The following is a 15,592-nucleotide window of genomic DNA, read 5'->3' on the forward strand; positions in this document are numbered from 1 at the left end:
GTCAATTGTAGAGGTAACAAGGACAAGGGCTTCAGCAGCAGATGAGCTGAGGCAAGGGTGGAGACGGGCAATGTTACGGAGATGGAAATAGGCGGTCTTAGTTATGTTGTGGATGTGTGGTCGAAAGATCATTTCGGGGTCAAATATGACACCAAGGTTGCAAACAGTCTGGTTCAGCCTCAGACAGAAGTTGGGGAGAGGGATGGAGTCAGTGGCTAGGGAACAGCGTTTGCAGCGAGGACCGAAAACAATGGCTTCAGTCTTCCCAATATTCAATTGGAGGAATTTTCCGCTCGTCCAGAACGGGATGTCGGACAAACAGTCTGACAATTTGAGAGACTGTGGAGGTGAGGTAGAGCTGGGTGTCAGTGTACATGTGGAAATTGACGCTGTGTGGACGATATCGCCAAAGGGCAATATGTAAATGAGAAATAGGAGGGGAGCAAGGATAGATCCTTGAGGGACACCAGAGGTAATGGTGAGGAAGAGAATCCGTTGCAGGCGATTCTCTGGCTATGATTAGATAGATAAGAATGGAACCAGGCGAGTGCAGTCCCACCCAGCTGGACAACAGAGGAGCGGCGTTGGAGAAGGATAGAGTGGTCAACCGTGTCAGAGGCTGCAGGCAGGTCCAGGAGGACAAAGAGGGATAGTTTACCTTTGTCAGTCACAAAGGATGACATTTGTGATTTTGATGAGAGCCGTTTCGGTAATGTGGCAGGCGCGGAAACCGGAGTGGAGAGATTCAAAGATGCAATTGCGGGAAAGCTGGGCATGGATTTGGGAGGCGCCAACACGTTCAAAGAGTGATGAGCCGAAAGTTTGGTTTTATAAAGAGGAATAAAATAGTAACACAAAGCCCCCGGAAAAAAGACTCGGCACTTACAAACTCCCAACTGCCTACAAGAACTTGTATTACTACATTAAAAGCACTATATAAATACATCCCAAGGCACTTTCACAGGAGTATTACAAGACAAAACAAATAAAGAAATTACGGCAGATGACCAAAAGCTTGGTCAGAGGGGTAGGTTTTAAGTAGCATTTTAAAGGATGAGAGAGAGAGCTAGAGAGGCAGAGAGATTTAGGGAGGGAGTTCCAGAGCTTGGGGCCTAGGCAGCTGAAAGCACAGCTACCGATGGTGGAGTGATTATAATCAGGGATGCTCAAAAGGGCAGAATTTGAGAAGCGCAGATATCCTGGTGAGGTTGTGAGGTGGAAGGAGATTACAGAGATAGGGAGAGGTGAGGCCATGGAGAATTTTGAAATTGAGGCGTTGCTTATGTAGCCACTGTAGGTCACCGAACTCCCTATCCCAAGGCACTTTCCCATGCAAACGCAGGCGATCATGGTATCATAGATGCAACACCTGCCCTTTTACCTCCTCCCTTCCCACGGCCCCAAACACCCCTTCCAGGTGAAACAGCGATTTACTTGTACGTCTTGCAATTTAGTATACTGTATTCACTGCTCACGACATGGTCTCCTCTACATTGAGGAGACCAAGCGCAGATTGGGTGACCACTTTGCGGAACACCTCTTCAGTCCGTAAGCGTGACCTCGAGCTTCCGGTCGCCTGTCACTTTAATTCTCCACTCCACTCTGATATCTCCGTCCTCGACCTCCTGCACTGTGCCAATGAAGTTCAACACAAGCTCGAGGAACAGCACATCATCTTTCGTTTAGGCACTTTACAGCCTTCTGGACTCAACATCGAGTTCAACAATTTCAGACCTTAACCTCTGCCCATGTTTTGCTCGAATGTATTTTTTCTCTGTTTCGCACGGCACCTGATAATTATCCTCCATTCATACCCTATCTAAACTAATCTATTTCTAACTTCTACGATTACCATCTCATGTCGGCCCATCATCCCTTTTGTCTCTCTAACATTCCCTTTTGTTCTTTCCTCCCCACCCCCCTTTCAGTGTTCATTAAGAATTTGTTCATTTCGAACATTCGCCAGTTCTGTCGAAGGGTCATCGCCCAGAAACGTTAACTCTGCTTCTCTCCACAGATGCTGTCTGACCCACTGAGATTTCCAGTATTTTCTTTCTTCATCTCTATCTAACCTTCTATTGTATATTTAATTGAAGTTATGTAATTAAGACACTGGTTTATTTTAAGCTAATTAATTGAACTAAAAGTAGCACCTCCTTCCCCCACCCCCCCTCCAAATGTTCACCTTCTCACTCTTCACGATGCACTCACATTAACGTTGCGCTCTGTGCATTAGCTCAAAATTCTATAGTTATGTGGAGAGAGATACAAGGACCATTTCCATTGGAGCAGAGAAGGCAGAGAGATTTAATAAAAGGTGTTAAAAATTATAAAGCCTTTTGATAGTCTTTTCCCATTCACCGTATTTCCTCTGGTTAGGGTGTCAGTAACAAGGAGTAATCACCAAGAGCGATTAATATAAATGTCTTTATGCTGTGGGTAGCTGCTGCACAGAATGCTTTGCAACAGGGTTTGGTTGAATAAAGACTAGTATCAAGGGAAAATCAGATAAATATTTAATGCAGAGAAAGGTGCAGGGTTTGGGGATTAAACCAGGCCAGTGGGATTAGCCAAGAACTGGTATAGACACAATGGGCTAAAGTGCTTCCTCCTGTGCTGTAAAGTTCCACGGTTCTCTGGATGGCAGTTTTGGGGGTGAGGAGCGGTTACATGTGCTACGCAGTGAGTAGGCCACAAACAATCACAAAGAAATGTTCTTTCCATAAATAATCAATCCAGACCTCCCTCAAACAACCCCCCTGCACCCATCTTCAACCAATATACACAGACAATCCAAACGTGCTCTGCAAAGATTCATCTGCATTTTTTTAAGCCTGGTCTGCTCTATTGCCATAGACAGTCTGCCCCACCCAGCCTTCTCTATTGCCATACATTGCTCCCTGATCTGCTCCATTTCTTGACTATGGTATCATTCACTGCCTTTTCTTCTTTGGCCACTTTTGAAAATTTCAGCCTCAGCTTTTAAACTTTCTGGGAGGGAGGACTCAACAGCAGAAACCCAATTCATGAAAAATGGCTACACTCTCACTGCTCTAAATCCACAAGAGGAGACAGCTTTTTCTAACCCTCAAGGCCCAGGAAGTTTAAAGAGCGAACGCTAAAAGTTGGCAACTTATTTACTACCCGACAGCGGCAAGGACTAATCCACGGTTAATGCTGATAGAGGAAGAGACATGAAACCCACTCACATGCATTTGTGAGTCTGCAACAGGTGACACACTGGGCATAATTCAATCAATCACAGACCAGCTGAGCCCAGTACACTGGAATCCACAAAATCATCAGGATACCAATTCCAGATATAAAAAGGGATGTGGGAAAAAAATGTCATAAACCCTGGGACGTTCTTTGCAAACTCCCGTGGTATTAACGTAATGATAACCTGTGCACATTAAAGTAATAACACTCGGACATAAAGGCTGGATTGGCTGAGAATGACCAGAACATCCCATCAGAACGGGAGCTGCAGCTTCACCTTCGTAACAGCTACGTTTAAATTCAAATGGGGAGAGTGGGGGGGGGGGGGGGGAGGAAAGAGTGGAGGGCATAACACAGTCTGGAGCTCCTTTGCTCTGGCTCACAAGTTCCATGCACAAAGACAACTTTAACAGCTTTGGATTTCAGATCTTTAAAATTCTTGGGTCTAGACAACTGAAAAAGACTGCTCCAGACTGGGGAAAATGTAACCAACTAGGGAACAGTCTTTACCAATCCTCCAAATTTGGGAATTTAAGAACTTCCAAGTTTTCAGGCTTAAGGGAAGGAGGCAAATTGTTAGAAAACATGGGCAGCAAAAGGATTAAAATACATGTACACAAACCCTCTAGTCACAAATGTTGGTTAACCTCACTGGTATGTCAATATTCATTTAGAAACCATCAAATTCACAAATGTTTGTCTAATACATGTGTTAGCATGAGCGCTCCCACTGCCCATTCAGGTGAACAGCTACAAACTTACCGAGTCGCTGACATGGGGACAAAGATCAATCAGCTTACTGCCATCACTGGTACTCATGGAGCACCTGAGAGAGGAACAGACTGTCATTCAATACATTCGGCACGGACTGCGTTGGTACAAGTGGGATCCACAAAATAAACCAGATCTAAAAATACGGCAACACAGTATATTGGTACATTTGTAAATGTTGTACAGTTAAAGGCAGGGGATACTGGCAACATGAGATGGTGGGGAAGAGGAAGTAAAATAGAACAAATCAGATATAAAAACATAACCAGCATCAGTTGTGGCTCAGTGGGTAGCACTCTTGTCGGAGTCAGAAGGCTGTGGGTTCAAGCCCCACTCCAGAGACTCGAGCCCATAATCCAGGCTGACACTCCCCGTGTAGTACTGAGGGAGAGACGCACTGTCGGAGATTTTGCCTTTCTGTTGAAACGTCACGAGGGCCCAACTGCCCCTTCAGATGGATGTAAAAGATCCCACGGCATTATTTTGAACAACAGGGAAGTTCTCTCTGGTGTCCTGGCCAATATTTATCCCTTAACCAACAGCACTAAAAAAGATTACCTGGTCAGTTATCTCATGCCATTTGTGGGAACTTGCTGTGTGCAAATTGGCTGTCATGTTTCCTGCATTACAACAGTAACTACACTTCAAAAGTATTTCCCTGGCTGAAGTGCTTTGGGATCCTGAGATCATGAAAGGCACAATAGAAAGACAAGTCTGTTGGTTACAAATTCAAAATATTTCTGTAAATTATTTCCCACATCTTATGATCTTTGATTGTGTGGCCATACAACTTTACTGCATTGGGTGAGAAAATATAGAACATAGATTTCCTCAACCTCCCACATAAGGGTTAATTGCAGAAAAGAAAGATGTAAAAATCCCAGTAAGTGAAACATTTATTCATACCTCCTGGATAATGATAGCATGGTGTCAAAGATATACAATTGGAAGTTCATAGGCTACTAGATACATCCTGAATTCCACAATGTGTGCTGTTTTAAACAGGAACTAATGTGAATAAAAAAATGCAACTTAAAAAAAAAACACTTTGCAAAAATTCTCCCTTCTCACTTCCAAAGGGGTCAAACTTCTTGCTATGTTCAATAGGTACCAGATGCCCTCCAATACTTTGCTCAACTCACTACCTAACAGCTCTGTGGGAGTACCTTCACCACACAGACTGCAGTGGTTCAAGGCGGCAGTTCAGCACTCAGGGGCAACTAGGGATGGGCAATAAATGGCAGCCTTGCCAGTGACGCCTATATCCTGAGGATTAATTTTAAAAGTGGTTCTATTCAAGTGTGGAGATCACATCAGTCAAGCAAGATATCCACACACATGCACTTGATCAGAATGGGTCATTGACTACAGATTAGCAGGAAACCTGAAATATGTTTACTGCTACCCTAGTGGAGAGCTGCAAATACAGCACACACTGGCAATTGAATCTGATGTTATTGTCCGCACAGCTCAAAACTAACTGAATAACATTTCTAGTATGTAATTAGGCTCATTATAAACTCAAATCCAGGGACAAGTAACTCTTGCCATTGTCCCATTTCACATACCCATATAACAACGTACACAATTCAAATAAAACGGATGGAGTGATACCTGGCTCCATTTGATAGTTTTAGGATAAGCTGGGCCACGATGTTGTCAACTTTTCCTAGCCAGCAATCGAAGGCTATGTAGTCACCATAGACAAATGGCTGAGAAAGAACATTTGGTATTAAATAGTTACATTGAAATAAAGAGTCAGCTCTGGTTTAGCATTAAAACCTGCTTTAAAAAAAAGCGTTATGCAATAGAGAAACAATCGTGCATTCCAAAAGTAATTTGCTGAGTCACCAATGTTATAAGAAAGCATGCGTTCGTACACAAACACATGTCCAGCTCGTGTCAGAGCTTCTGCAAACTGAGTGATAGCGCTGAAGGGTCTTGGAATTTGCAAGCACTAGGGTTAGCAGGAGGGTGCTACACAAACAGCGGAGGAAATGCCTGCAGCACGAGGCTTGAAAGACTAAAGTTATAGCAGAAAAGGCAAACATTTGCAGGGCTGTGGGGAAAGAGCAGGGGATAGTGGGACGAATTGGATTGCTCTTTCAAAGGGCCGGCACAAGCACTATGGACCAAATGGCCTCCTGTGCAATATGAAACAGCAGAGAAGGGGCTCTGACTGATCATGACAAGAAGCTCCACAAAACTAATACCTCTAGGTTCAGGAGGAGGATGAGGCCGAGGAAGACACACTTTTAAAGAATCGTTTCTCCAATAGGAGTGGAAGACCTGGGTTTGGAAGCATTTGAAATGGTTCTGGGGGGTGGGGTTGAAACAAGGGTTGAAGTGAGAGAATACAAGGGGAGGTAGAGGATGGTTGTGAAATGTTCATGACTAAAGTGCAATGAAGGGGGATTTCTCCAGGGTGGGGGACAGGCACCGATGGTCAGTGGCACTGGCTGGAGGGAAGTGGTGGTGGGTACTGGTGTTCATGACCGTTTGGAACAGGGGGAAAAGGAGAAAGAAAAATAATTCTTCAGAGCATTTTTGGCTTGGGTTAGTGAGATAACTGTTCCTCTAGATCATTGCTGACAAACAAGCAATCTTTCCCTTCCTCAACAAAGCAGTGTTTCTGACAGTGGGACTGGTTCCTCAGGGTCCAATTAATGAAGGCCGTGGGGAGAGGAGCAGGGGCTTAATTATTTAAATATGCATTGGCAGCAGTAAACATCTTACACAGCCTTCCCTATATTCTCCTCTCCTGCCACAAGATTTTAAGAAGCACTTGGTACTGAAGGAATTCTAAACACATTCCAGTAATGCAGTTTTGTTCCACTGGAGCTGAGCTTTGGGACTCGGGACTATCGCAGGGGCAGATGTTGGGGTTGGGTCATTGGGCAGGACTCTGCTTGGCTCAATATGGTGCGCAGAGGTTGCAGTGGGGGACAACCAGCATTGGGCCACAAGGCTAACATTAGCAGCTCCAAACGGAGTGGTTCTGTGAACGTATCATTGAAATAGAACCGGGAGATTCAAAGGGAATGCAACAGTGACACCTACCTTAGAGAAATCAGGTGAGGAAAAGAATGAGAGTTTAATCAAGTGAGAGAAAAAAAAGTGTGGAAAGTTTCACAGGAAAGGTGACATTTCATGTGCATATATATTTCTTCTACTATGTCAGTGTATGCTCCTTAAGGCTACAACGTTTAACATGAGGAAACATTGGATGAGTTCATTCAAAGGTTTATGGCCAATTGGAATAGAAATCAGAATGCTGGCTCGGTTTGTCGAAACGTTCTTCAGAACCCAGACACACAGGCTTTGCTATTTTGATCCTGGATATTTTTCTGTTAAATGCAAATATATTTTTGTTTAATGGAACAAAAACAAAATTGTTGCCCAAACCATCTATTTCAGACAAAAGGTGAAGAAAATCATTGTGAATCTAAAACAAATATCAGTAAACTAAACAGGATGTTTGACATTATTTCCCAAAGGAGCATAAACACCAGTATAGACCAGTTGGGCCAAATGGCCTGTTTGTGCTGTGAATTCTATATAATTCATAATGTAAATTTAAACATATTGTGCTGCATCAATTCAACATTATACATCACAACCAATGATTTCTTGCGTGCACCTATTTAAGTGAAGGGCTGTCTACCCACAAGTGAAACATCAATCATCTGAAAAAAGATTCCTCCCAAAAGCTAAGTGACGGGAAATCTTCATTTCTAGAAATACAAAGCAACGCAAATATCAGCAAAATACAAGAATCTCACAGCTTCCCAATCACGCACCCAAATATGTTGCAAGTCTCTGCTGTTGACCGGGTGAAGAATGTAATTTGTTCCCAGAATCTTCAAGGTGCACTCCATATTCACATCAATCACTGTTCCACACTGATTATCCTATAAAAGATGCAGACACAGATGGAATAAAGTCCACAACATTGCAACATTTTATTTGTCCAAAATATTGAGTCATTCTGGGTGCAGATCTCTGAAATCAAACAGAATCTACAATGAGCAAGATGGGAAAACATTAACTGATCTCATTTCTTAAAAACAAAAACTAAAAATCATGTAGTGCTTACCAGCCATTTACGTTTTAAGGAAGGCAGCTAATCCTAGCATTGCAAATGAAATAAGCCAAACACCAATCGCTCCACAAGTTTCAGAGTAAGAGGAAAATAAACCCTTTGCAAAACAGAGTCTTCATGGGGATCCGGAGTGGGGTCCTACCACAGGATTTCCTTCTGCAGCCCATTAGCACGAAGGCCGTTTATAATGCCTCATCCCCATCAGTTCAAATCAATTCACTCAGCACAAACCAGGGATTAAACTTGGGACTTTCCAGTCTAGAATCAGAACGATACAGCACCGAAGGAAGCCATTTGGCCCATTGTGCCTGTGTCTAGCATATGTTTTCAAAATAAAACAAGAAATGGGAGCAAGATTAAGCTATTTCGGCCCTTCGAGCCTGCTCCACCATTCAAGATCATGGTTGAACTTAGAGCGCAACTCCACCTTCCTGCACTATCCCCATATCCTTGACTGCCTTAATATCCAAATGTCTACTGATCCCGAACTTGAATATACTCAACAACAGGGGATCCACAGCTCTCTGGGGTAGAGAATTCCAAAGATTTACAACCCTTTGAGTAAAGAAATTTCTCATCTGTCCTAAATGGCTCACCCCTTATTTCAAGTGTAACCCCTCGTTCTAGACTCTCCAGCCAGGGGAAACATCTTCCCTGCATCTACCCTGTAGGAATTTATGTTTCAATGAGATCACCTTTATTCTTCTAAATCCTAGAGAATATAGGCCTCGTCTCCTCAATCTCCCCTCATAGGACAATGCCCCCATCCCAGGAATCAGTGTAATGAGCCTTCGTTTCACTCAACAACCACTTTTATTTAGATAGCGCCGTTACCGTAGTAAAACATTCCAAGGTGCTTCACAGTAGGGTTACAACAAAACAGATCAATTTGACACTCCCTCGAAGGCAAGTATATCCTTCCTTAAGGGAAAAAGACCAGACCTGTACACAATACTCCAGCTGTGGTCTCACCAGGGTCCTATATAATTGTAGTAAGACTTCTTTACTCTTAAACTACAATCCCTTTGTAATAAAGGATAACATACCATTTGCTTCCCTAGTTGCTTGCTGTACCTGCAAGTTAACTTTGTGATTGGTATACAAGGACACGCAAGTCCCTTTGAACACCAACATTTCCCAGTCTCTCGCTATTTAAAAAAATATTCTTTAATTTTTCCTATCAAAGTGGATAATTTCACACTTCTCCATATTATATTCCATCTCCAATGTTCTTGTCCACTCAATTAGCCTGTCTATATCCCTTTGCAGCCTCTCTGCATCCTCATCACAACTTACTTTCCCACCTAGCTTTGTATAGGCAGCAAACCTAGATAGATTACACTTAGTCCCTTCATCCAAGTCATTAATATAGATTGTAAATAGCCGAGACCCAAGCACTGATCCTTCCAGTACCCAACTGGTTATAACCTGCCAACCCGAAAATTACCCATTTTTTCCTACTCTGTTTTCTGTCCGTTAACCAATCCTCAATCCATGCTAATATATTACCGCCAATCCCAGTAGAGAAAAAGGATCTTGGCTCGGAAGATCAGGAAGTATGGGTGGAGATCATGAATAACAAGCGGCAGAAAATATTGGTCCCCTAACAGTAGCTGTACCGCTGGAAAGAATATTAAGAAATAGTAGGAGCTTGTAACAAAGGTAATGCAATAATCGTAGGGGACCTTAATCTTCATATAGACTGGACAAAATCAAATTGACAAAGATAGGCTGGAGGACAAGTTCATGGAATGCATTCGGGACAGTTTACTGGAACAATACATCATGGAACCAACCAGGGAACCGGCTATTTTAGACCTTGTATTGTGTAATGAGACAGGGTTAATTAGCAATCTCATAGTAAAGGATCCTCTGGAGCAGAGTGATCATAATATGATCGAATTCCACTATAAGTATGAGTGACTTGCCCAAGTCCAAAACTAAAGTCTTAAACGTAAATAAAGCCAATTACATAGGGATGAAGGGCGAGTTGGCTAAGGTAGATTTGAAAAATAGATTAAAAGGTACAGCGGTAGATAAGCAGTGGCTAGCATTTAAAGAAATATTTCTTAATTTTCAACAAAAATACATTCCATTGAGAAACAAAAACTCCATGGGAAAAGTGATCCATCTGTGGCTAACTAAAGAAGTTATGGATAACAGATTGAAATAAGAAGCTTATAATGTTGTGAAGAACAGTAGTAAGCCTGAAGATTGGGAGAGTTTCAGAAACCAGCAATGGGTGACCAAAAAATTGATAAAAGGGAAAAAATAGACGGAGAGAAAACTAGCAAGAAATACAAAAAGATTGTCAGAGCTTCTACAAGTATGTAAAAAGGAAGAGAATAGCAAAAGGAAATATTGGTCCCTTAGAGACTGAGGCAGGAGAAATTGTGGGGAACAAGGAAATGGCAGAAACGTTAAACACATATTTTGTATCTGTCTTCATAGTAGAAGACACAAAAAGCATACCAAAAACTGCTGAGGAACCAAGGGTTAATGAGAGTGAGGAACTTAATGTAATTAATATAAGTAGAGAAAAAGTACTAGAGAAACTAATGGGACTAAAAGCCGACAAATCCCCGAAGCCAGACAACCGAGGGTTCTAAAAGAGGTGGTTGCCAAGATAGTGGATGCATTGGTTTTGATCTTCCAACATTCGTTAGATTTGAACGTCCCAGCGGATTGGAAGGTAGCAAATGTAACTCCACTATTCAAGAAAGGAGGGAGAGAGAAAACGGGTGGCATCAGGCTCTGTCTGTCTTCAGGAAAATACTAGAATCCGTTGTTAAGGAAATGGTGTCAGGGCACTTAGAAAATCATAACATGGTTAGGCAGAGTCAACATGGCTTTATAAAGGGAAAGAGTGTGACAAATTTATTTAGAGTTTTTTGAGAATGTAACTAGCAGGGTAGATTAAAGGGGAACCAGTGAATGGAGTATATTTGGATTTCCGAAAAGGTATTTGATAAGGTGCCACATAAAAGGTTACAACACGTTAAGGGTTCATGGGATTTGAAGTAATGTATTAGCATTGAAAAAGGATTGGTTAACAGACAGAAAACAGAGTAGGAATAAAATGAGTCATTTTAAGGTTGGCAGGCTGTCGTGAGGTGCCGCAACGATCAGTGCTGGGGTCCTCAGCTATTTGCAATCTATATTAATGACCTAGATGAAGGGACCGAGTGTAATGTATCCAAGTTTGCTGGGACAGTAAGCTGTGAGGAGAATACAAAGCGTCTGCAAAGGGATATAGATAGATTGAGTGAGTGGGCAGTAAGAACATAAGAACATAAGAATTAGGAACAGGAGTAGGCCATCTAGCCCCTCGAGCCTGCTCCGCCATTCAACAAGATCATGGCTGATCTGGCCGTGGACTCAACTCCACTTACCCGCCCGCTCCCCGTAACCCTTAATTCCCTTATTGGTTAAAAATCTATCTATCTGTAACTTGAATACATTCAATGAGCTAGCCTCAACTGCTTCCTTGGGCAGAGAATTCCACAGATTCACAACCCTCTGGGAGAAGAAATTCCTTCTCAACTCGGTTTTAAATTGGCTCCCCCATATTTTGAGGCTGTGCCCCCTAGTTCTAGTCTCCCCGACCAGTGGAAACAACCTCTCTGCTTCTATCTTGTCGATCCCTTTCATTATTTTAAATGTTTCTATAAGATCACCCCTCATCCTTCTGAACTCCAACGAGTAAAGACTCAGTCTACTCAATCTACCATCATAAGGTAACCCCCTCATCTCCGGAATCAGCCTAGTGAATCGTCTCTGTACCCACTCCAAAGCTAGTATATCCTTCCTTAAGAAAGGTGACCAAAACGGCACGCAGTACTCCAGGTGCGGCCTCACCAATACCCTATACAGTTACAGAAGGACCTCCCTGCTTTTGTACTCCATCCCTCTCGCAATGAAGGCCAACATTCCATTCGCCTTCCTGATTACCTGCTGCACCTGCAAACTAACTTTTTGGGATTCATGCACAAGGACCCCCAGGTCCCTCTGCACCGCAGCATGTTGTAATTTCTCCCCATTCAAATAATAGTCCCTTTTACTGTTTCCCCCCACCCCCCCCCCCCCAGGTGGATGACCTCACATTTTCCGACATTGTATTCTATCTGCCAAACCTTCGCCCATTCGCTTAACCTATCTAAATCTCTGTGTCCTCTACACAACCCGCTTTCCCACTAATCTTTGTGTCATCTGCAAATTTTGTTACACTACACTCTGTCCCCTCTTCCAGGTCATCTATGTATATTGTAAACAGTTATGGTCCCAGCATCGATCCCTATGGGACACCATTAACCACCGATTTCCAACCCAAAAAGGACCAATTTATCCCGACTCTCTGCTTTCTGTTAGCTAGCCAATTCTCTACCCATACTAATACATTTCCTCTGACTCCGCGTACTTTTATCTTCTGCAGTAACCTTTTGTGTGGCACCTTATCGAATGCCTTTTGGAAATCTAAATATACCACATCCATCGGTACACCTCTATCCACCTCGTTATATCCTCAAAGAATTCCAATAAATTAGTTAAACATGATTTCCCCTTCATGAATCCATGTTGCGTCTGCTTGATTGCACTATTCCTATTTAGATGTCCCACTATTTCTTCCTTAATAATAGCTTCAAGCATTTTCCTCACTCCAGATGTTAAACGAACCGGCCTATATAGTTACCTGCCTTTTGTCTGCCCCCTTTTTTAAACAAAGGCGTTACATTAGCTGCTTTCCAATCCGCTGGTACCTCCCCAGAGTCCAGAGAATTTTGGTAGATTATAACAAATGCATCTGCTATAACTTCCACCATCTCTTAATACCCGAGGGTGCATTTCATCAGGGCCATTAGCCTGTCCAGCACTACCCCACCTAGTAATAGTGATTGTCTCAAGGTCCTCCCTTCCCACATTCCCGTGACCAGCAATTTTTGGCATGGTTTTTGTGTCTTCCACTGTGAAGACCGAAGCAAAATAATTGTTTAAGGTCTCAACCATTTCCACATTTCCCATTATTAAATCCTCCTTCTCATCTTCTAAGGGACCAACATTTACTTTAGTCACACTTTTCCGTTTTATATATCGGTAAAAGCTTTTACTATCTGTTTTTATGTTTTGCGCAAGTTTACTTTCGTAATCTATCTTTCCTTTCTTTATTGCTTTCTTAGTCATTCTTTGCTGTCGTTTAAAATTTTCCAAATCTTCTAGTTTCTTATTAACCTTGGCCACCTTATACGCATTGGTTTTTAATTTGATACTCTCCTTTATTTCCTTGGTTATCCACGGCTGGTTATCCCTTCTTTTTCACTGGAATGTATTTTTGTTGAGCACTATGAAAGAGCTCCTTAAAAATCCTCCACTGTTCAATTGTGCCACCGTTTAGTCTGTGTTCCCAGTCTACTTTAGCCAACTCTGCCCTCATCCCACTGGAGTCCCCTTTATTTAAGCATAGTACGCTCGTTTCAGACACTACTTCCTCACCCTCAATCTGTATTACAAATTCAACCATATTGTGATCACTCATTCCGAGAGGATCTTTTACTAGGAGATCACTTATTATTCCTGTCTCATTACACAGGACCAGATCTAAGATAGCTTGCTCCCTTGTAGGTTCTGTAACATACTGTTCTAAGAAACAATCCTGTATGCATTCTATGAATTCCTCCTCAAGGCTACCCCGTGCGATTTGATTTGACCAATCAATATGTAGGTTAAAATCCCCCATGGTTATTGCCGTTCCTTTTTCACATGCCCCCATTATTCCCTTGATTATTGTCCGCCCCACCGTCAAGTTATTGTGGGGGGGTCCTATAAACTACGCCCAGTGACTTTTTCCCCTTACTATCTCTAATCTCCACCCACAATGATTCAACATTTTGTTCATTGGAGCCAATATCATCTCACAACTGCCCTAATATTATCCTTTATTAACAGAGCTACCCCACCTCCTTTCCCTTCTTGTCTATCTTTCCGAATTGTCAGATACCCCTGTATGTTTAATTCCCAGTCTTGGCCACCCTGCAACCACGTTTCTGCAATGGCCACCAAATCATACCCATTTGTAATGATTTGTGCGTCAACTCATTTACTTTGTTTCGAATGCTGCGTGCATTTAGGTAAAGTGTTTTAATACTAGTTTTTAAACCATGATTTTTAGTTTTGACCCCTCCTGCAGCCCCTTTATATTCAAACATATTGTCCCTTCCTATCACCGTGTGGTTTACACTTACTCCAGTGCTACTCTGCTCTGTTGCCTCCTGTCTTTTGCATCCTTTCTTGGGGTTCTGTTCATCTGAGCTCTCACCCACTAACTAGCTCAGAGCCCTCTCCTGGGTTCCCAGCCCCCTGCCAAGCGCACTATCAAAACCACCCGCAAGAACATTGGTCCCGTCTCTGTTGAGGTGTAACCTGTCCGACTTGTACAGGTCCCACCTACCCCAGAAGCAGTCCCAATTGTTCAGGAAACTAAAGCCCTCCCTCCTACACCAATGCCCCAGCCATGTATTTATCTGACTAGCCTTCCTATTTCTACCCTCACGAGTACGTGGCACTGGCAGTAATCCCGAGATTATCACCTTTGAGGTCCTGGCTTTAAATCTTACTCCTAGCTCCCTAAACTCAGCTTTCAGGACCTCACCCCTCTTTCTACCTACGTCATTGGTACCAATGTGGACCACAACCACTGGCGGTTCCCCTTCCTTCCCCAGAATGCCCTGCAGTCGCTCAGTGACATCATTGACCCTTGCACCAGGGAGGCAACACACCATCCTGATGTCACTTTTGCTGCCGCAGAAGCGCCTATCTGCTCCCCTAACTATTGAATCTCCTATCACTATAGCCCTTCCCATCTTCTTCCTCCCCCCTTGTGCAGCTGAGCCACCCACGGTGCTGTGGACTTGGCCCTGGCTGCATTCCCCAGAGGCATCACCACCCTCGCCAGTAGTCAGAATAGAGTACCGGTTGGAGAGCGGGATAGCCTCAGGGGACTCCTGCACTACCTGCCTCGCCATACTCTTGTGTGCAACGGTCACCCATTCCCTATCCTCCTGTACCCTTTTAATCTGTGGGGTGACCAACGCCTGAAACGAGCTATCCACGTACCTCTCGTTCTCTTGGATGCTCCTCAGTGCCTCCAGTCCTCGCTCAAGCTCCCGAGACTCGGCGCTCGAGTTGGAGGAGCTGGAGACACTTCCTGCACACGTGGTCATCCTCACATTTATCCACATTATACTTCATCTGCCATGCATTTGCCCACTCACCTAACCTATCCAAGTCACTCTGCAGCCTCATAGCATCCTCCTCGCAGCTCACACTGCCACCCAACTTAGTATCATCCACAAATTTGGAGATACCACATTTAATTCCCTCGTCTAAATCATTAATGTACAATGTAAACAGTCGGGGCCCCGGCACAGAACCTTGTAGTACCCCACTAGTCACTGCCTGCCATTCTGAAAAGTACCCATTTGCTCCTACTCTTTGCTTCCTGTCTGC

General features: G+C 43.3%; 1 protein-coding gene across 2 annotated transcripts in view; it reads right to left on the minus strand.

The window, feature by feature from the left end:
- The window catches only part of ube2o (ubiquitin conjugating enzyme E2 O), a 161,874-nt gene that overhangs the window by 95,177 nt on the left and 51,105 nt on the right, over positions 1-15,592 (minus strand). For both annotated transcript variants that reach the window (XR_011587339.1, XM_070857977.1), the window contains exons 3-5: positions 7,791-7,901; positions 5,605-5,702; positions 3,982-4,045 (exon numbers count right to left, since the gene is read on the minus strand). Coding sequence is in view for 1 of the 2 variants with exons in the window: in XM_070857977.1 (XP_070714078.1) it covers positions 3,982-4,045; positions 5,605-5,702; positions 7,791-7,901 (273 nt within the window). In the remaining variant the exon portion in view is untranslated. The remainder of the gene's footprint in view (positions 1-3,981; positions 4,046-5,604; positions 5,703-7,790; positions 7,902-15,592) is intronic.

The sequence above is a fragment of the Pristiophorus japonicus genome, chromosome 16, assembly GCF_044704955.1.
Source record: "Pristiophorus japonicus isolate sPriJap1 chromosome 16, sPriJap1.hap1, whole genome shotgun sequence".
Classification (NCBI taxonomy): Eukaryota; Metazoa; Chordata; class Chondrichthyes; family Pristiophoridae; genus Pristiophorus; species Pristiophorus japonicus.